The 22,431-nt window shown below is 39.3% G+C and overlaps 1 protein-coding gene across 1 annotated transcript; it reads left to right on the plus strand.

The window, feature by feature from the left end:
* The first annotated feature begins 8,066 nt into the window (after positions 1-8,066).
* LOC115439088 (kelch-like protein 13) lies at positions 8,067-21,281 on the plus strand. The gene is made up of 4 exons (XM_030162983.1): positions 8,067-10,012; positions 11,553-12,492; positions 12,610-12,777; positions 20,520-21,281. The coding sequence occupies exons 1-4, from the start codon at positions 8,305-8,307 to the stop codon at positions 21,040-21,042; spliced, it is 3,339 nt and encodes a 1,112-aa protein (XP_030018843.1). The 5' UTR covers positions 8,067-8,304; the 3' UTR covers positions 21,043-21,281.
* Positions 21,282-22,431: the final 1,150 nt, after the last annotated feature.

The following is a 22,431-nucleotide window of genomic DNA, read 5'->3' on the forward strand; positions in this document are numbered from 1 at the left end:
ATCAGTTATCTCTCTTATCGGTATCAGTACAAGCCCTGACATAAATGTAAATGAATCAATGCTTAACATAATCCAATTATCTTGTATGAACCCTTTATTGAGCACGCATACATAGAAATACCCTGAAATTCAAAGTTTCATTCTCAGTATGTTATTGGAGGACATAGCAAGACTTAACTACTTTTGCGAAATTTTTCAATTTTTTTTATTTTCATGTAGAAAATGAAGGTCAGTGAAGTAACCATATGTGGTTCCTTGCCCATAAGTGCCAAAAAAATACATATTCAAGAAGTATATAAAAACAAGTGGTGCTGGGCACAACAAACCCCGCCCCTTATATTGTAGCTTATTTTGGCATCAATCCAGTTGATGTCAGCATATCAATTGCCACTACAGGGTGGGGAAGCAAAATGTACAATATTTTGAGGCAGGGATTGAAAGACAGTGTATGACCAATTAGTTTATTGAAAGTCATGAGAATTTAAATCTTCAAATCATGTTTTACTGCATTTCTAACGGTCTTGTTGTCTACCTCAAGTTCAATTGCCATTTTTCTCATGGATTTGGTTGGATCCTTTAGGATTTTGGATTTGAGAGCTTTAATAAAAGCTTTGGTACGTTTTTTGTTGCTTCCTCCTCTTCCAGACTTTCTCGTAATAGTTTTGCTCATAGTCATTCTCTTCTTTCCATTATAAACAGTCTTTATGGACACTCCAACTATTTTTGAAATCTCCTTTGGTGTGACGAGTGCATTCAGCAAATCACACACTCTTTGACGTTTGCTTTCCTGATTACTCATATGGGCAAAAGTTTCTTAAAAGGTATGGATAATAGTGTTAGGTATGATTATGACATCAATATATGTTTGGTTTCAAAACAATTGACATAGTGCCTGCTGAGAAGAAAGAACTAAATGTTCATTGTAAATTTTGCTTCCCCACCCTGTATATATGCGCCAAGTTTGAAGTGAATTGAAACAAAATTGATGTTTTTATAGACATTTGAAATTTTGCCCATTATAAGTAAATGGGAGAAGAATATTTTAAAATTTCATTAAAAATTTGAACTTTGACCTACTTTTCCCAAAATTTAATCAGATCTATTCTGAGTCACTGGCAATCTATAAACCCAATTTGGTATGAATTCAACCAATAGTTTTGCCGCAAAAATGTCAAACAAGGAAACAAACCGAACGTAAAAATACAAGAAAAACACATGTATTGTAGAACATTAGAACTTTTAAAGCATTACGATAATGTAAGTGCTGATCCAGACCCCTGTCCACATCCACATTCTCCCTTTGAACATCATTCCTTACATTAGTACCATTACTTCATGGTACCTAACAAAGCAGGTCCACTCACTGTTCATGCAGAGGTGGACCTTACAGACCCTGTAGACCACATTGGACCTGAGATTGTTGACTCACTGTCTTCACTGGAACTGTTACTGTCACTATCTTGTAATGTATGTGAAAATGACCAAAAATAGTCACTTGCCCGATAAAGGGTTAAGGCAAAGTAAAGAACACTTTTCTAATGGAAAACCCAGAAACTATCCTGTTTCGCTGTCATGAAATTGCTTTATAGAGTGAACTGAAGTGAACTCACTGTTCATGCAGAGGTGGACCTTACAGACCCTGTAGACCAGGGGTGTCCAATCCTGGTCCTCGAGAGCTGGTACCCTACATGTTTTAGATGTATCCCTCTTCCAACACACCTGATTCAAATGATAAGCCTATCATCAAGCTCTGCAGAAGTCTGATAATGACCTTCAGGTGTGCAGGAAGAGGGAAACATCTAACACAGGGGTGTTAAACTCATTTTAGGTCAGGGGCCACATTCAGCCTAAAATGATCTAAAGTGGGATGGGCCAGTACAATAATGTAAATAATAAGTGAAGAACTTATAAATAATGTCAATACCAAAGTTTTCTCTATGTTTTTGAGTGAAAAAAGTAAAATTCTGTAATGAAAATGTTTACATCTATGAACTGTACTTGAACATAACATGAACAAATATGAACAACCTGAAAATTCTTAAGAAAAATAAGTGCAATTTTAACAATATTACGCCTTATTTTATCATTTATACATGTGCATCACAACTACAGATCACAGTGGATCTACAAATACAGAAAATATTTAGTAACAGGCAGAATATTGGTAAAATTCTCCATTCATCTCTCAAGACATTTCATATTGTTCATATTTATTCAGGTTATTCACATTTTTTGTAAAAGGATAGTCTGTAAATATAAACATTTTTGTGTAATTTTACTTTTTTTTTTTACACTAAAACAAAGACAAAAATTTGCATTTTTCATTATTTATAGGTTGTTATGATTGTATTTTACTGGTTTGACCCACTTAAGATTGAATTGACCTAAAATGATTTTCATATCCTTGATCGTTAATATCTTCATTAAAATTTTTACGTTTCACAAATTCATCCGAGGGGCTGGATTGAACGCTTTGGTGGGCCGGTTTTGGCCCTCGGGCTGCATGTTTGACACCTGTGATCTAAAACATGCAGGATACCGGCCCTCGAGGACCAGGATTGGACACCCCTGCTGTAGACCACATTGGACCTGAGATTGTTGGCTCACGGTCCTCACTGGAACTAAAACTGTCACCGTCTTGTAATGTGTGCGGAAACGACCAAAAATAGTCACTTGCCCGATAAAGGGCAAAAATAGAAGACCGATTGAAATAATAATCCTGAAACTTTATACACAGGATCATATTCTTTGGTGTCTGTTATTTTATACTCAAAGAAATCAAAACTGTTTCTTGTGGTTTGTTACCAGCACTCAGTAGAAAAGCTGGCATCTGTGATGGTGTCAAGGTTATAATAGTTTTGGATTTTTCATTATAGTTCAGTTTTATTTAGTTTTGACTTTTTTTCTCAAATTCAGTTAGTTTGAATTCGTTTTTAGAGCAGGTTTGCTAGTTTTTATTAGTTTTCATTATTTTCTAAATGCCCAGTTTTAGTTTAGTTTTTTTTAATATTTTTTATCTTCTTTGCAGTCATATTCAAATAAATCCCAGACAGGACTCTGCTGCTTTCACCCAACTTTAGTCTCCATGTTTCCAGATAGAGTGGGGACGAAAAGCTGACTCTAAACGACAAGTGACGAGAAGTGACGGACCGTTAAGTATCATATTGTGCCGGCAGCTAAAATTGCTTGAGGGAAATAAATCGATTTCATATCAAGCCGATATTGACAAAGATGAAAACGAAGGGAATTTTATCCATAATTTTTTATAGTTTTAGTAGTTTTGTAAGCACACAATACAGTTCCAGTTAGTTATTGTTTTTTTATTTTAATTATAGTTTTTATTTATTTCTAGGGATGTCCGATAATATCGGCCCACCGATATTATTGGCCCAATATTGGCATAAAAATGTATTATCGGTGAATATTGGTATCGGGTTTTTTTTTGCCTATCATTAAAACCGATAAAATAACGCCTTGATTTCGCTGGCATTTACCGACGTGTAAATGAAGCATTGTTTGTAGCTGAAAGAAATGTGCAGTTTTCAAAATTGTACAGTAGAGTTGCCACACTGTAATAGACTCATGGAGGGAGGGAGAGAAAATAACTAAATATGGCATTTTTTCCACAACTTCAGTTGAAGTATGTATTCTTTGCACAGACAGTGTTTACATTTTGAAAGCCTTGTTGCATTTGAGAATGCATCCAATGGGGCATCACAATAAAATTAGGCATGATGTGTTAATTCCATGACAGGAGATATGTGATGTTCCTAAAATTAGTTTAATATCCCACATATATCAGCAGCGTTATCAGTAGATATCGGAATCGGAAATTAAGCATTGGACAATACCGGCATATCGGTTTTTGGCAAAAAAGCCAATATTGGACATCCCTATTTATTTCAGTTAACGAAAATATTTTTACAATTCTAGTTTTCGTCATTTCATTAGTTTTTGTTAACGATAATAACCTTGGATGGTATGGGAGTGCCTTAGTGGCCATGGAAAGGGCATCTTGCACATCTGGAAAGGTACCATCACTACTGAAAGGTTTTATAGCAACATACAGTAGGCTCCCATCCAGAGCAGCTCTTTTTCAGGGAAGACCTTGTACATTTCATCATGAGAAGGCTAAACCACAGCTTACAACAGCCTGGTTTTGTTGTCGAAGAGTCCAGGTAGTGAACTGACCATTGTTGGCCCTTCTACTGCTATCACACCGTCATATCCTACTAATGTTTTACACAAGAACAGTACAGACCTCATGTCCCATGCAGTGTTTGTTGTTCTTTAGGAAAGGGCCCGAGGGGGAGGGTCCCATAACGAGGTTAACTCTCCTCTCCTCCTCTCACTGTGAGTGTCGTCATGGTAACAATCGGGACTGCAGAGAAAACAGACTTTTCATAAGTAGATTGTGAGCTGCTGCCCAGAGCGGCACACTCCATTAGGTGATACTGTGAATAAGCCAACATCTGCACATGTACCAACTCCACAGTCTGCTCCTCTATATGTGCTTTATGCAGAAATGTCCAGTTTTACAATGTGAAGAAACACAGTGGACAGATTTGGGTTCATTGTATTTCCTCTAAGGGAGTGTGAAAATAAGTCTTTGGAGTGGTGCATGTATAGATGCGTTTCCGTTTCTTGAATTACCACGGCGAGCGGCCATCTTGTGTGGCAAGCAGTCATGTTTACTTCCTGTTCATTCACTTTTCTGGTGCCCTGGCTGATACCGGAGAAGAGCGGCAGCGTTATTTGTGACATTGTACGTGCATGGCAGGATTGGGTGGGGTGTGTTCCCATGCTTCGGCACCACTATTTTCCATCGAAGCAACAGTGAAACTGAGAAACTGCAAAACAGTCACACAGGAGAACTCTTATGGGCTACTCCCATCAGCTATCAAAAAGGTAAATTTTATTTTGTACGTAACATGTATTTAAATTCCGTGTATCATTCAGTCTGGTTCCAAATCAAAACGAAATTAGCCAGAAACGTCATTTGCAGTGCATTGAGCTAGCTCACATCATCAGTCAGTTAACATCGCTGTAGCCAGACGGTTCATATCTGCACAGCCCTCATACTTATTAATCTTTGCGCACCATCTTGTGGGTTTTTGTTACTGTAAAATAAGATTTCCTGTGCATGGTGTGTTAATTTGTCGCTCATTATTGTAATGTCCATGCTGCTGCAAATTTCCGGGCCCAGTACCAGGCCCAAATAACTATTTTAAGAACATTCGACTCGAGCGCGGTGATTATGAGTTACAGACTCGCCCATGGTATCATATGAAAGCCTAAAGCCTCAGGATTCCAACCATATCTGTCACTACACTAGAAGTAAACATGACCACTTGCCACACAAGATGGCCGCTCACTGCGGTAATTCAAGAAATGGAAACACATCTATACACTGAAACCAGCTTGCAGACAGATGGATACACCACAGACCAGAGACAAATTCCAAACTCTGGAAGCGTACTTTTCATCTCAGTGAAGCCTCCTTCCATTTCCTTTTGCGTAGGTCTGAATAATAACCTGACTCACTTCTCTGCTAGTTTAATTCTGCTGGTATGCACAGTAGAGTATGTGTTTGTGTGGCTGTGAAAAGAACAGAGTCATTGTCCTCAGGTAGGAGTTGGTTGCCCACCAGTTTTGACTACACCCACTCACACTGCCTCAACCTCAAAGCATCTTTTAATGGAAGTTCATCCTGTGTTGATGTGTGTTTATTCTAGTTGGGCATCAAGAGACCTGCAAAAACAAAAAGAGGCCTTCATGTTTCTGAGCAGCTAGCAACTTCTATTAGTTACATTTATAAAAAAAAAAAAAAAAAGCTATACTGAAGTAAATGTGTCCCCAATTTTGTGTCAAGCTTTCATCTGCTCTGAAATGGACTTTTATATCATATTACATAGATATGAATGTGATGGGAATCTATTTCCATGCTGACTGAAAATCTCTATTTTTGTTTTGACTGTGGTGCTGAGCGGTTTTGTTTTGTGTTGTTTTGAAAAATGAAAATTTAATAAACTAGCAGCATTGTACCCGTGGTGCCATTATACGATAGCACCCTCCCGTGCTCATGTTGCCTTGTTCTCGCAGCCCTTCTGTTAGCTTAGCTTAGCATAGTCACTGCATTTCCATGGTCACAAGTAGCTAGTTTTTTAAAGGTGATTTGTTGTCTTTTGTAAGTGATTTTCTGAAATCCGACTCTCCCTAATTATTTCTTTAGATCCGCGACTTACTGCACACATACAATCTTGGGACTGTTGTGTTGACGGAAGTTGGAAAATCTTTTTGTTGGAAGGGATGCATACGCTAAATTAGCTTTGCTTTACCGTTTTAGCTTTGCATTAGTTTTTATTTGCCCAGATTTTATTAGTGCAGTAAGTCACATGGCCATGATTTGAGCCTCAATTTGACCCCACCGGACTAAAGTAATGATTAGGGAGAACTGAATTTCACAAAATTACTCATAAAATACTACGAATCAGCTATAAAAGCCTGGCTATGTCTGACCATAGGAATGAAGTGATTATGCTAAACTAGGCTAAGCTAAGCTAACGGAAGGGCTGTGAGAACAAGGCAATCGGTGCACTGCAGTGCAAACTGTTTTGCCCACTTATCGAACTCATTAGTGCATGACAAATGAATTAATAAAAAACAAGTGGTGAACTCTTCCTTCAGGGTTTTCCAGGCTGGTAGATCCCATCAGAATAACCCACTGGAACAGTTTGGGTTGACTAGACTGCATTGTATATTCTTCCGCCAGCGCAGAATGTGTGTGTCATCGCGACAGGACAAGACAACGAGCATGCGCAGATTGGCAGGAATAAAGTCCAAACGGAATAGAGGGTTTACATGTCCGAGGAATAATTTAGATCGGAATTAAAAGGGGATTAAACCAGTGACTTTGATCGGGTTTAAATTTAATCCAAACTTTTCTTTTTCAACTGGAATAAGGCATTTACATGGGCATCTGAAATAGGATCTAACCTTTAATCAGATTAAACCAGGAATAAAAGTTGTCTTGTAAATGCACGGGACTAATAAAAATGACTTTATTTTAAATATAAAAGAACCATTCCAACAAAGTTTGATTTAAACAAAACCTGCACTTTTCTGAATAAAGTAATGTATTTATGTGCATTTCTATACAACAGATTGCAAATCCCTTGAGGTGATTTTATGATTGTGTTAATAGATGACATAAATAAACAACTTCTCCCTTTCACTTTATGGGACCCCCCATCCCATGGGCCCCAGAGCAACCACACTGCCCGCATTGTCTTTATTTACGTCTCTGAATGAACTTGAAGTTATTTTCTTAGCCGAGGCTACTATGTGACCCAGCTGTTTGTTTATTCTGCCAGTACAAAAGGCGACAGGTGTTAACCATGTCGTTTCACTACCCCTTGGCCTCCTTCTACTTAACACGTGTGAGGATCCTTGACCCAAATTCCACAATGTTTGGACGTGGAGGAGCAATGTGATCCAACTGATGACCCACAAGGCATTTAATACTGATCCCCGAGTCATATGGTCCAGAATAAAAATTCCTGCCAAGACCCTCGAGAAATCCTGGTGCACACATTCAGATGGGCAAAGGTCCAGTTGCCTCAGAGTTTACAGTGTTCCTCTCTTTATTACTCTACTGTAAAAACTAAAGGGCAAGATCAGTACAGGAAAAGAAAGTGACATCACATTTGTAAACATAAATTATGTTGTACACGTGAACACAAGCAGCTTATTATGATGGTGAGCTAATACAGAAAATGCAATAAAGGTAAGAAATACAGTAAACAAATGCTAAAAAAAAACTAATTCAGATCATATTTTAAATAAAGAAGCATGAGTGTTTTGTTGCATAAACTCCCACCAAATGTTTATTCCTCACTCTGGACAGTTTAGAATTTCAATTAGCTGGTGATAAAGTATACGTGATGGTTGGGTATTTGAGGAGCTATGGGCTCTCATACACATGTCATCCTCAAATATTCACTTGCATGAGGAGAGAGGGAGGTAGGAGAGGATCAAACACACAAAACAGCTGCTGTCTGGAGGCAGGATAAAAAGTAGAGCTGCTGGCAACACTAGCAAAACAACATCCAAAAGGTGGATTAAACCTGGACATATTTCATTTTCCCTCCACATTTTTTCTCACCGTCTTTACAGAAAGTAAGTGATGTACAGTTTTTTTTTTTCTTCTTTTTTTTTCTTGGCAATGCAGAGGTTTTAATACTTTGAGTGTTTAGGAGAGGAGGATTAGAGGGATTAGTGCAGAATACACTTACACTGGACAGTATGGCAGTGGCTAATCCATGGGTGCAGAAAGAGTGGGATGAATGGAAAAGAGAGATAGAGGAGAACAGGAGAAAAAGACTAATATGGATGCAAAGGGTGATGCGTTGGACAAGACTGGAGGTCACCTATGAAAGGAAAGAGGATGGAGAAGAAGAAGATAGTGATGCAGAGGAAGAAGAAAGTATAAATGACAAGAAAGATAACATGAGTAAAGAGGAAAAGGTAGACAGTGAAAGGGATGAGAAAGAGGGAGGGGATATATTGGTGGTAGAAGCAAAGAAAATCGAGAGAGATGTGACAGTAAAAGATGAAAGTGGGACAGAACAAGAAGATCCAAAAGAGGTGTCAGAAGTGCAGGAACAAGAGGATGACAATGAAAAAACAGGGATGAGAGAGGTAGATGAGGTGGAAGATAAAGAATTGGGAGAAAGAGAGGAAGAGGGGGAAGGTGAAAATGAGGAGCAAAATGAGGTTAAGTGGAATGAGGTGGATGTGGCGGAGAGTAACTTAGTCAAAGAAGACATAGAAGGAGGTGAGAAAGAAGGTGATAATGAGGTGCAAAGGGAGGTCAAGGAGGACAATGTACCAGATGAGGAGGAAAAAGAGGAGGAGAGGGAAAGAAATGTAGAAGGGGAAGACAATAAAGAGCACCAAATGGAAAGTGAGAGAGATGGTGACATGGAAGGTAGTGGAATGGAGCAAGAAAAGCAAGAGGAGGGGGGTGAAGAGGTGGAGAAGCAGCACGAACATGAGCTAAATGAAGAAAATCACCTGGAAGAGCACCTTCAGCAAAACCAAGAACCTACAGGTCAAGAAGACCTTTCAGATTTGCTTGAATTTGGCAATTTAAGTAAAAATTCCACCTTAATGGGATCTGAAGATGAAGAGCAGATCAATAGGGAGAGGGACAACTACAACGCGATAAAGGACGGAGAGTTAGATGATGAGAAACTCTATGTGAATGACGAGGAAAACTGTAGGAAAACGGCTTCTATGGAAAGGAAAGAAGACGATGAAGAAACAGTCACAGAATCTTCAGCGACTTACGATGATGACTTTCAAGATTATCTGCTTGGTGAGAAAGAGGAGGAGTTTACAGGTGATGATGAAGCTGAACGTTTCACAGAAGAAGACTCAGATGAGGTGAAGATTTACAACAAGGATGATCATCCCAGAGACATATTCCACACCTTGAATGAGTTCAGGGACTCCTTCGTTCTCACTGATCTTATTTTGAACACAGTGGATGGGAAAGGTCTGCATGTGCATTCCGTTATCCTGGCTGCCGTTAGCTCTTTCATCAGGAATACTCTTAGTAGGAGCAACAGAGTACATGATAGACCCAAAGAAAAACTGTACACAGATACAGCCAATGAAGTCCACATTCGGTCAGTGTTCCTGGGTCCAGAGGTGGATCATGTTGGATTAGAAGCAATCGTGGAATTTTCCTACACTGGAGTGATTTCATGTCTGAACAGTGACACTATAGAAAAGATAAAAATAGCAGCTCAAACACTGGGCGTCCCAAGAGTGATGGATATCTGCACCAAAGAGGAGAAAGAGTCAGCAAAAACTGGAGCGCAAAAGAGGGAGGAAAAAGTGTCTGCTGAAGCACAACTGATGATCAATCTTCAGTTGATCAAAAAGCTGTGGATGGACGGAGTGGGCTGTGACGTTATCCTGGGAGCCCTCGGGGCATCGTTTCATGGTGAGTAATCTACAAGGAATTTAGGAATAGACCTAAATAAAAGGTCAAGAACTCAAGTCATACTGGTTGTATTGAGGAATATCAAAGTAACACTGATGAAGACCATAAGCTAAAGTGCACTGGTCTAACTTTAAAGTTAAATAAAGTTATCCAATATCACAGGTGCTGCTGGAGTTATTGGTCTTTTTGTATTAGTATTTGTTATTATTATTTAGTTATGGTTGGCAGCGCTTCTCCTCCTTGCACCTTGGAGGCAAGAGAAGTTGGGCTAGAACCTCCTACTGAGATTTAGATCAATATGCCAATCTGTAATTTAGCTGTTAGGTGTTTAGTTCATGAAATTGGTTCTTGATGGTCAAGGCTTTAGACAAAATAAGCGACTTTGGAAAACTGTGCTCAAACACCACCAGATCCTAATTACACTGGGTTACAAAAAAATGTTGTTTGCAAGTTGTCTAGGTTTTTTCAACTGAATTAGGACCTTTTTGCACCGCTAAATCCAAAAATGACATCTGTTTTTCTCAATCAGGTCAGGTTTTTTTGCTACTTTAATTTTGAAAAATTTGATCTTCTCACAAAATTGATTACATTTTTGTGACTTTATCAGTTGATTTTTTTTATGTAGTTCTCACCCAAAATAGGTTTTAAGAGAAAAAAAATCATTTTCTAACAGGATTCCTGTTAGGTACAATGGTGTAGTCACCGCAGATGTAGCAGAATACATCAGGCTTATTTTTGCAAGATCTTCTAGTTGAAGCCATTTCATTCACCTGTAATATTAAAAGAACTATTAATCATAAATTGGCATAAGTAAAATCTTCAGAACTCGTTTATTGCAAGTAATATGAAAGAATTTTGTATCATATGATGTGAAAATGCCCATAAATGTAAGCAAAAATGTTAAAAAGCCAATATGTAGCATAGTTCAGAAAGTTGACCTGATTGAGCAAAATGAATGTGATTTTTGGATTCAGCACACCAAAATTATCCTAAATCAGCTCAAAAAACTTAAACAATAAACTTGTTGTTGACCAGTGTTATCATCATTATCAAAATTGAAGCACAAAAGTTGCAGAATCAAACAAAGAATGGTTGTCAATGAAGACTCCAACAACATTTATCACACGTGTAAAAGTGTAACTCCTGTGCCACTCTCAAGTGTATAACAGTAGAGTGTGATGAATTAAAGAAAAAAAAAAACATCATTAAGTGTAGTACTACCATGGTGGACTATCACAGTGTTCTGGGACACCTTCAAATCACCATGAAACCTTGATGTCCAGTCAAGTCTAGGAACTCTACTGGAAGGATGAACTCCATTCTTTCAAAGATATTTCCTTCTTTAGTGTTTTGATGATGGTGGAGAATTCCTTGTGTTGGGTATAGATCTGGTGACTGGGAAGGACATACAAGGAATATTTGACCCACAACTTTAATATTCATCAAACCACTGCTGAAAGAGATCATTCTTATTGGTTTTTTTTTGTTTGTTATGTTTATGATTTTGAATTTTCTGAATTTGTTACCATTCTCCCTGCAGTCCACAGAGTCATCCTGGCTGCGAGTAGTGACTATTTCCGTGCTATGTTCACTTTGGGGATGAAGGAATCCAATCAGCCCTTTGTAAACCTCCCTTTCCTGTTGGCTTCAGAGCTAGAGGTTCTCATCGGCTGCTCCTACAGTGGGATACTTGCCCTCAGTTGGAGCTGTGTCTTCGAGATCACCAGCACTGCTCTCCAGCTCCAGTACCAACCTGCCCTTTCCATGTGTCTCAACTTTCTTCAACAAGAAATTAATCCACAGTCATGTCTAGATGTGGCGTCATTTGCCAATGCTTATGGGATGGTGCAGCTCCTCGAAGTCGCTGAAGATTTTGTCTTGCGTCAATTTCAAAAGGTGGCGTGTACCTCCAAGTTCAAGGATCTGCCAGCCAAGCAGCTCTTAAAGTACCTGAATAGTTTATCACTTTGTGTTCCTTCTGAGCTTGTTGTTTTCAGAGCTGTGGTTTCCTGGATCCAAGCAAAGCCAAAGATAAGGCTGAGGTTAGCTAAAGAACTAATGAAGACCATTCACTTTCCTCTGATGACCTTCAAGGAATTTAAAGAGGTCAGAAACCAGAATATGTGGTCTGAGCACAGTTTGAAAGAACTTTATGAAACAATTTTTGAGGACTTCTGCTCCATAGAAGTTGCTCCACAAAATCAGTGCCGCATCTATCTGCCAAAAGAGAGTCTAGTCTTGATTGGAGGCGACCAGATCTCTGAAGACCTTGGTACTCGTAGCATCAGCAGGGATCTATGGTTTGGGAATTCCTTGAGGAACCACATGGGCATAAAAAAGGCCATGGAATGGAGAAAACTGGGAGAGATGCCTGATCCAGCAAGGTTTGGTCATGAAGTGGCTGTGCTCAAAGGACAACTGTACGTGATTGGAGGGAAGCAGTATTATGGCGTGGATGACACCTTGAATTCTACTTATAGGTGAGTGGGGGTAACCTTCTTTGCAGAAAAACAAATGTGCATTTTTAACCTTTCCAGTTTTAAACAGATGTTTCATTGTCAGTCTATTTCTGTTCGCTTCATTTATGACATTTACAGATATGACCCCCTTCGAAACAACTGGGAGACACTGGCTGAAATGCGAGAAAGGAGATGTTCTTTCTCTGTTGTTGTCCTAGACGGAAAGATATATGCAATCGGTGGACATTGTGACCCTGAGTATAGAGACAGTGTTGAACGGTACTGCCCCGCGACCAACTCTTGGAGGTAAAGTATGCAGTGTCAACACAACACATGCTCTCTAGAAACTATCCTCTCTGGTTCCATGTGAAGTTTGTGGAGTAACTTTCGGTATACTTCATAGATAGTGATGTTTATCTAACCTTCCTGTGAACCAAATTTACTGTATACATATTTGCCAAATATATCTTTGTAATCTTTTTTGGCATCTAGTGGTAATGTAGTGACCAATAAAACTATGGACAAGATGGAGAAGCCGTTGTTAGAGCACACTGTTAAATGCGAGTATTGGGACTTTTTGGTTTAAAGGGGTCATTATTTAGCTACACCCTCTTTTATTAGTCTTTGGTAGATTTATTTGTGTATTTGGACCCTAACAGTTCATAAAATTTGAATTTGAACCCCCCAGGTGCTCCAATTTTTTACCTCCGTCAAGGAACGGCAGAGATTATGTTTTCATCGGGGTTTGTTTGTTTGTCTGTTAGCAAGATAACTCAAAAAGTTATGGACGGATTTGGATGAAATTTTCAGGAAATGTTGATACTGGTACAAGGAACAAATGATTAAATTTTGGTGGTGATCGGGGGGGGGCACATTTGCACATGTAAGGTCAAGACTTCTGACGAACATTCCTCAGAATACACCATAATTGTTTATCAGCAGCAGCAGTTGTAGTCCATACTGAAAATATGTCCAGACTTTGAGCTGATTACCTAAAATGTTCAGTTGTTGGTTGGGGGGTGGGGAGGGGGTGGGGCATGAAGTGGCTCATGTGCATTTGAAGGGCCAGCGCTCAAATCGACCTTTCTGGTGTCATTACTCAGAAATAGGGTTGAAGATGGACCTGTGGAGTTGAATTAATGAAGAATTCAGACCCAAGCATAGCATTTACAGTTTATGTAGACCACAGGGAAATGTTTTAAAATGCATAATTCTGTTTTAAAAAGCAAAATATCACTCCTTTAAGGAGGTTATTAAAAGTAGTCCACACTCCAACTCTACATGAAATGTAAAAAAGAGGACATCCATTCTGAACTACTGTAGGAACATTGTGGAGGTGACCCACTCATTATGTACATATAAATGTTTTCCACACTGGAAATTTTGTTTAATTAAAGGTTTTAAGTCATGAATCCAATTATTAGTTAGCAAATATTAGCAGGTGAAAAAGAAAGTCTATTTTTTTAAGCTCTTGGGCAATGTGGCAACAATGATGGTCTGGTTATTTTCTATCCAAACTCCTGTTTTTGAAAATGAAGTGTACGACAACATGTGGTGCAACAGTGCCAAACAACTCAACCATCAGAATCATGATAAGTTTGTGTGATGTGAATGTCACACGAGTCAGATAGTTTCCACTGTTTATATTTTTACCTGGATACTGGCTGTAGACCCAAAGGAATGTAAGACCATTTCTCAGATAGACAGGATGCAAGTCAAGCTCCGACTTATTTCAAGAATTTCGAACATCTTTAGCCCTTTTATAAAACTTGCAAACTCACATTAGCAGGATAAGAATAGACTTCATGTGGCTAATATTTCACAATTTCATGCCATTCATTTGTTATGACCCTGGTGTGTAAAGGCCATAAGCTAACAAAAAATAAAAACAACACACAATTCTTATTTTCAGGTGACCAATGAAAACATAATTATGAAGACTACATTCTATTTCTACAGTCACATCCACTGAACCTCTGAACTTCACCTCTAAGAAGCCTACTGAATTCTGAAGACAGAGCCAGATATAGATTATTAGAGGACACTAAATGTTAACTATGTAATCAGAGATTCTTGACCTGACCCAGAATCATTTTACTGGTGGAACTAAAATTTACAGCACAAGAAAAAGATGATTGTCAATGTGTAAGTGAAGCTCAGAACTCTATTAAAATACCCTACGCATTAATGAGTAGTAGACTGATGACAATAATAATGATGCTTAAGTGTGCCAGTCGTAAATGGGTGGGCAGATGAGGAAATCTGACATAAAAACAAGGAAGTAAGAAGAAAATAAGGTAGTAGTAAGAGAATTTCAAGGGCAACCATATGTTTCATGGTACAAGATATGACTGGAGTGTCTAGTTTCACAGTCAACATTACAGATATTTATGGTTTTGAGACTTCAAATACTAACTATCTATCATCAGCAGGATGCGGTAATTTACCATAATGCAACCACCATTAAATTAATGATTTTATCAATGAATTAGAGCGATAAGAAACTGAGAGGCTTATTGTTATTTTACACACCTCTGTGGCGGCATAAAGTTTTCTTCTTCAGACAACTGGTATTAAATTGATGCACTTGATTTTGGTCATTTTCAGCAAGAAAAAAACAGCTACAGTTATACCATAAGTCACACCCATTTAAAGGTTTTTTTATGGTGGTCCAGAGGTGCAACAGCCCAAAAAAGTATCCACTAGCCCAAAAAATTATTCACTATAAGAAAAAAAAAAGAGAACAGCCCAAAAAAATTATCCACTATAAGAAAAAAAAGAGAACAGCCTAAAAAAAATTATCCACTATATATTTTTAAAATAAATCAATTTTTAGCGCACTGACCTCCACTTTTGGTGGGTTACTTCGTTAGCATTAGCCACATTAGCTGAAGGCCTTAAAAATTTTCAGCCTATGCTTTTACTTTTTCTGGTGGCCTTAATTTTAAAGCAAGAGACCTTTCAGGTAAACAGCACCCCCCTTAATTGAAAAGGTGAATGATGGCTTTTTTTTTCTTATAGTGGATAATTTTTTGTGCTAGTGGATAATATTTTGGGCTGTTATCTTTTTTTTTTTTTCATATGGGTAATATTTTGGGCTGTTGGACCTCTGGACCACCGCAGATTTTCATATTGTTTGTGCTGCATTAGAGCTCTACTACGAATGGTCTACCCACTATTGGCATTTTGCAGATAGTAAATGGTCTGAACTATACATCAACAAACACAGAAATTAGCAAACAATCATGTAATAGTAACATAATAATAATCTTGCATCAGTACATCACCGTTACTGTTGTGTTTACATTCACTTCCTGTTCTTCCATAACTGACTAAAGGTTAAAACTGGCATGGTGAGCTCATCATATTTGATGGAACAGATGGTGCCCCTGCCACAGTACCATCTTCCATTGTTTTTGCGCTGCATTTGTGGCTTTTTGGAACCTTGACTGACCATATTTGAAAAAAAAAAAAAAAATAGACAGAGATGCAATAGCACAAGGTCTAATGTTAAATGCTAGATGATAAAACAGTAAACATCATCAAACATCCGTGCTGAGGTGATTTGATGGTTTTGTTAGTCTAAATTTTACAACAGCCACAACTTGGGTCAAACTCTTTTAAACGTAAATGTAATTTCCCTGTCAATCAAAACTTGACACAACAATCATCACAGCCCTTAAGGTGGACAAGAACTCATAGAAGAGAGTTGACATAAATGAAATGATACCGTAATGCCTCTTGGGGGGAAAAATATACGTATATAAATACTCGTGTGTTGACCCGTGGGGAACCATGGTTCATATTACTACCAATGTCTAGTGACTGAAGTTAGTAAATGCGTCATTCCCATTTTTATCTCAATTTCCCGTCATGCAGCATGGAACTGCACCTCTGGTCAACTGAGCAACATGATTGTAAGGCTATTGTATTCTAAAATTACTAATATCTCCTAAAATATTGGTCCTATCAACTTGCCAAGATGTTTAATATGGAGATGGGACTATTCCTCAACGGTATCAAATTGACCAGTTAAAAATGTCTCAATTTCTCAGAACTGTGCAGGCACACACACACACACACACACACACACACACACACACACACACACACATACACACACACACACTGAGACCTTCCAGTATTATGTTACAGATATGTAGACACGAATAAAGAATGTAAATAAATAAATAAATGAATAAAATATACAGTTTCAATGTGAGTCTAAGGGGCCAGGACCTTTTAGAACCAGCATCTAGTGGTCATCAGCGGTATTGCAGCAGCATTACAACTTTAGCTGGCCAGACTTAGATAGACTTACCCATGCATTTATCTCAAACAGGTTAGACTACTGTGAGGGCCTTCTCACTGGACTCTCTAAACCAGCTGTAAGACAGCTGCAGTCCATCCAGAGCGCTGCTGCTGGGGTCCTGATTAGAACCAGGAAGTATGACCATATTAGTCCTGTGCTCAGATCTGTGCACTGGCTTCCTGTCGCTCAGAGAATAGACTTTAAAACAGCTCTGCTCGTGTATAAGTCTGTCCATGGTCTAGCACAGGGGTCTGCAACCTTTATTATCAAGAGCCATTTTGTCCCCTCTTCCACCAAAAAAAATAGTCTGGAGCCACAAAACATAACAGAGCTTATAAACTTTAAAAGTTTGAATCTTTTTTTTTTTTTTTACATTTTATTTGTTACAGCCACTGAATATAACAAAGAGAAGTGCAGTGTGGAATGGATTCTGGAGTATGATTACTCTAAAAGTACTCAGTAAAAGTAGTTCATAGTATTTGTGCTAATAGTATATGAAGTACTTATACCAAAAATACCAACTTCATGAGGTACTTATTGGAAAAATTAATTTTATTCATTATTGAATTTAGTCTTAAAGCCCATTTCAGATGAAAAAACACAGTTTTGTAGCTTGGAAGGGAATCTGTTGTAGGATTACCCCAAAAGTACACAGTACTCATACCCATACAGTCGCTCCACGGAAAGTATCGCTTTTTATGGAAATGATTCTCTTCAAAACTCAACACTTCCTCCTCAGTTCCCAGTTGTACTGCTCCATATTCTCCGTCTGGGTTCACATCCACAAGCTCCCAGAGAATGGACAGAATTACATGAGTAATATCCAAAAGATGGACAGAACCCTCCGTCTGTATCCGTCTGCGTGTTTAACATAGAGCGTAAATGACCCCTTACTTTTGTTGGCACATTCGCTCCATGCAGCTCATCTACTGTAACTGTCGAATGAGTAGCGCACAAGAAAAACGCTAGCGGCTGGCTTGACCATGCAGAGGAAAATCGCGGCTGGTTTGACCGCAGTAAAGGGAGGAGCCACGACACGGAGGATGAAGAGCTGCATGCGGCTTTGGAACCGCAGGTTGTCCACCCCTGATCTAGCACCAAAGAACATCTCTACCATGTTGGTCCCACATGAACCACCTCGGACCATGAGAACCTCAGGGACTGGTCTTGTGCTGGTGCCCAGAGTCAGGACTAAACACGGTGAAGCTGCGTTTCATTTCCATGCAGCTAAACTCTGGAACAGTCTTCCTGATGATGTGAGACAGACCTCTACTCTGACAAGTTTAAGTCCAGGCTGAAAATTTTAATTGATATTTATGTTTTATTCATTATGTTTTAATTGTAATTGTGTGTTTTTAATTTGTCTCTTTTCCATTCTTGTGAAGCACTGTGACTTGCCTTGTGTATGAATTGTGCTATACTAATAAATTTACCTTGCCTTTTGAATAATTCCACATTAATTCCACATTAGTTTGGAGTGAAAGTCTCACCCTTTGTTTGGAATGAGCTGAGTGAGGCTTTGAGAGTTGACCATTAAGCTCAAAGCTCCAGTGTCTCACTACTCACTCTAGTGGTGCAAAGTGGAATTACATCTTTACAACACAGTATCTTTGGTATATTGTCAAAACTCTTCTTTTTTTTTTTTTTTTTTAACACACTAGTGGCTAATTTATTTTTCTTAACATCTACATTTTAAGATATAAATATTACAAATTGCACCTTTAAAGCTATACCGTATGATGTGTCATTTTTACACTTTTCTTTTGTCATCTTAAAATGCTCCTAATAAGTGTGTGTCAAACTAAAATGTAAAAGAAATCCACCAGGTATTGAAACTCAAAAATGTTTAATTCTCATATATTTCTAATAACAGTCTGACCAATCATTTTAGTCAGTCCGAATGAAATAATTGGCCGAACCTGACTGAGCCTCCTGTCAATCATCCATTACGGCCGTCCAGCATCCGATCCATTATCGCCGCCTCACATCCGATATGTGTCCCTCTGAATCTGACGCTTCACTCGCGCTGCTCCTCCTGTCACTGACCACAGTCTACTGTCTAGGATGTGTTTGGATAGAGCTGACATGCACATGTGGAAGGGAAAAAACTGATTTATGAACAGAAACAACAACTGAGGGGCACAAACGGGAGTCTGATGAATGAAGGATGGAGATAAAAGTCCGGAAGTCAGCTGTACTGGACTGAACAGGTCTGCATAAAGCTCAGCTTTTATGACGGTGGGACTCATACAGGTACATGTACATGGTGTCACACAATGTAAGATGATGTAGGATGATAATTGTATGGACTATGAAACTTCAAATGTCCACGGAAAATTCGCGGAGGCCGCGCGTTCACAGTGCGCGCGCCCATCCCCTGGGCACTGCAGTGAAGACCCTGACCCAGTACTGCACAGACCAGGTCTACTGATGGAACAGGAGCCGCGGGCCCGCGGCAGGTGCATGATGCATGTGATTACTGAGGGAGGGGTCCGCGGACACACCAAAACGGACCGGACCTCCACCTCTGCTTCCTCCTCTGTTTCCATCGCGCATCAGGAGAGAGGAGGAGGAGCCTCAGAGCTCAAGCAGAGGGAAGGGGGCGGGGCTTTGGAGGGAGGTGGGTTGTTCATGTTCAAACTTTTACTAAGTGCTGTGAGAAATGCCACATCGGTAGGTATAGCTTTAAGGTTTTCTGGAAAAATGAAGGCTTTATTGAGGACTTGCAGCTGATGTCACTGGTCATGTGATTGTTGGTTACATCGCCATATTGGTAGGCACGCTATCTGGATCCAGAAAGTCAGAACTGTTGCTTTATATCGTGTTTTTCTTTGGACTCGTGTTTGCGTGTTTTGTTATTTGCGAGTATGTCTGCTTGTGATAAAGGCACCATAGATGAGTCTCAATGTTTACTAACAACAGTGATGCACGCACAACTCGGAGGCAAAAACAGTAGTACCAGCTACCAGCCGGCTTACATCAGCCGCGTACACCTCCAGGCTCTGCCCCGGAACTGGTGAACGAGCCGATATGTTAGCTCTAAAAAGGTCCATTAACTGTCTCTGTCCAAAAGCCAATCCCATCTTCTCTTTCACGGCCGCATAATTTGACTTGACTGCATCGGGAAGGCTGTTCCATAGTAGAAAAGCAGACTTGCACAGGCGGGTGGGGAGTATTGTCACCAGCTCCCCGCTGAGCTCACCGGTGTCACCCGCTGTAGCTCTGACTGCCACTTCCAGCTGAGGAAACTCTGGCTGCCATCGCCGGCAAAGGGAGCAGGTAGATCCACAATCACTCTGTCTCTATAGGGTGATAGTCCAGGGGAAGCCCTCCTGGTAGGTTTAAAGGGGTCTTCATCACCGTGCCACATGATGACAATTCTTTTTTTTCACGCCACTAAACGCAACAGGTACGCAGGCTAACTATACTGAGAAGCTACGCTAACCACGGTAATAACTATAAACAGTGGTCGGCACAACAGAACCACCGCTGCCACCAATGGAAGTGAGCAGTCTTTATACCTAACTTATACTTGGTGAAAGCTAAGGAATAAACGGCACACAGGAGTTTAGCAGGTCCATCGTTTAACGTGTTGTACGATCCAAGGAAAGCTTGCCTACCAATATGGCGTCATAAACAGCAAACCACATGATCATGGGACGTATGTGCAAAACCTCAATATATGTTTTCTGTGTAATTTCACAAGTCAGCTGATACTGTATCTTGTCTCTTCCAGTTACACCTGTCCATTGGATCTGCCTTTGAGTGGGCATGTGGCGAAGGTTCTACAGGGGCAGATCTTCATCTCAGGAGGGTTGAACAACGACTACCTGTGTCTGGCGTCCACATTTCTCTATCACCCAGAAAGAGGAAGCACCTATCTGGACAACATGAGTAAACCACGGGCTTACCACTGCATGGAGACTCTGGGCGGCTGTCTTTACGTAGCAGGTGGAATGACCACGCACGATAACGTGAATGCCACCGACCAGCTGGCTTGTGAGATGTATAACCCAGCAGCGGACTCCTGGACGTCCTTCCCGCCGCTGCCGGTGCCTCATATGGGAGCGGGAAGTGCAGTTTTGGAGGGAAAGTTCTACGTGCTGGGCGGATACAGCCAGGAGGACTACAGCGACATGAAGATGGTCCACCGTTACGACCCGGCGACGCAGCAATGGGAAAATATGGGCAAGATGCCGGGGCCAAACAATGATATACGAGCGACCGTTCTGTGTTTACCAGCACATTTCAGATTGTAAAACACACATATCATATTTATTTGATATAGTAGAATGATGCTGTTTTGGCTTGTGAAAACATTTTTGTAACTTTTTATTTGCAAAACCTGAGATGTATGGAGAGAAATTTGTTTCTTTATTCAGCAGTCAAAAAGAATAGATTTGCAACCAAAAAAGAGATTTTAGAGCAAAAGACAGTAAGTGGCAATCAAAAAAATAGATCATTTTGCTTATAAATCAGTCGTCTTTGCTTGTGAGTTTGAAACTTTTTGGCTGAGACTTCAAAAGTTTTGCTTAAAAATCACTCCTCTTTGTTTGCAACTTCAAAAGTTTTGCTTGCAAATTTAACTGTACTTAATGGGCGGGGCCTACGCTGATGGATGAAAGAAGAGTTTCTATTGGTGGGTTTGACCTGGCTCCGGTTTTCTTTTTTTTCTAAATGCCTAGTTTTAGTTTAGTTTTAGTATTAGTTTTAGTTTTGTTGTATCTTTTCTCTTCTTCTCCGTCGTATTCAAATAAATCCCAGACAGGACTCTGCTGCTTTCTCCCAACTTTAGTCTCCATGTTTCCAGGTAGAGTGGGGACGAGAAGATGACTAAATGACAAGTGACAAGAAGTGACGAACCGTGAAGTACCGTATGGGCTAAAATTGCTAGAGCGAAATAAATCACTTTTGTATCAATCCGACGTTGACAAAGACGAAAACGAAGGAAATTTTATCCATAATTTTTATAAGTTTTAGTTAGTTTTGTAAGCACACAATACAGTTTCAGTTATCATTTTTTTCTTTTAATCATAGTTTTTATTTATTTCAGGTAACAAAAATGTTTTTACAATTCTAGTTTTCGTCATTTCGTTAGTTTTCATTAACGATAATAACCTTACCACGTTTAACCCACTTCTCCGTTGTGTTTATGTTACTGGGAGGTCAGCTGATAGTCTTTTACTCTTTGAAACTGAAATGAGTCACTCACTCATTCCGTACTGCTCAGGTTACGAATGTACAGGCTGTAAGCAACGCTATTTAGTGTTCTAGTTCATTACTTATTTCATTTCAGTTTCAAAGAGCAATAGACTATCAGCTGACCTCCCAGTAACATAACACATTGGAGAAGTGGTTTAACAAACCTGGAGCCAGGTGATTTTCAAGCAAAACTTTTGAAGTCTCAAGCAAAAATTTTAAACTCACAAGCAAAGAGGACTGATTTATAAGGAAAATGATCTTTTTTTTTTTTTTTTTGATTGCCACTTTCTGTCTTTTGCTCTCAAATCTCTTTTTTGGTTGCAAATCTATTTGTTTGATTGCAAATCTATTCTTTTTGATTGATGAATAAAGAAACAAATGTATGTCCATAGAGATGTTGAAATATTAAGACTTTTGATCAAGATTCATTCTACACATATAAACAT

This window comes from Sphaeramia orbicularis, chromosome 18 (genome assembly GCF_902148855.1).
Source record: "Sphaeramia orbicularis chromosome 18, fSphaOr1.1, whole genome shotgun sequence".
NCBI classification, from domain to species: Eukaryota; Metazoa; Chordata; class Actinopteri; order Kurtiformes; family Apogonidae; genus Sphaeramia; species Sphaeramia orbicularis.

What these genes read in the sequence shown, in the direction of transcription:
- LOC115439088 (XM_030162983.1), top strand. Translation starts at nt 8,305, where the DNA reads ATGGCAGTGGCTAATCCATGGGTGCAGAAAGAGTGGGATGAATGGAAA. An exon ending in CCTCGGGGCATCGTTTCATG is followed by an intron (nt 10,013 to 11,552) that starts GTGAGTAATCTA and finishes TTCTCCCTGCAG; the next exon opens with TCCACAGAGTCATCCTGGCT. An exon ending in CCCGCGACCAACTCTTGGAG is followed by an intron (nt 12,778 to 20,519) that starts GTAAAGTATGCA and finishes TGTCTCTTCCAG; the next exon opens with TTACACCTGTCCATTGGATC.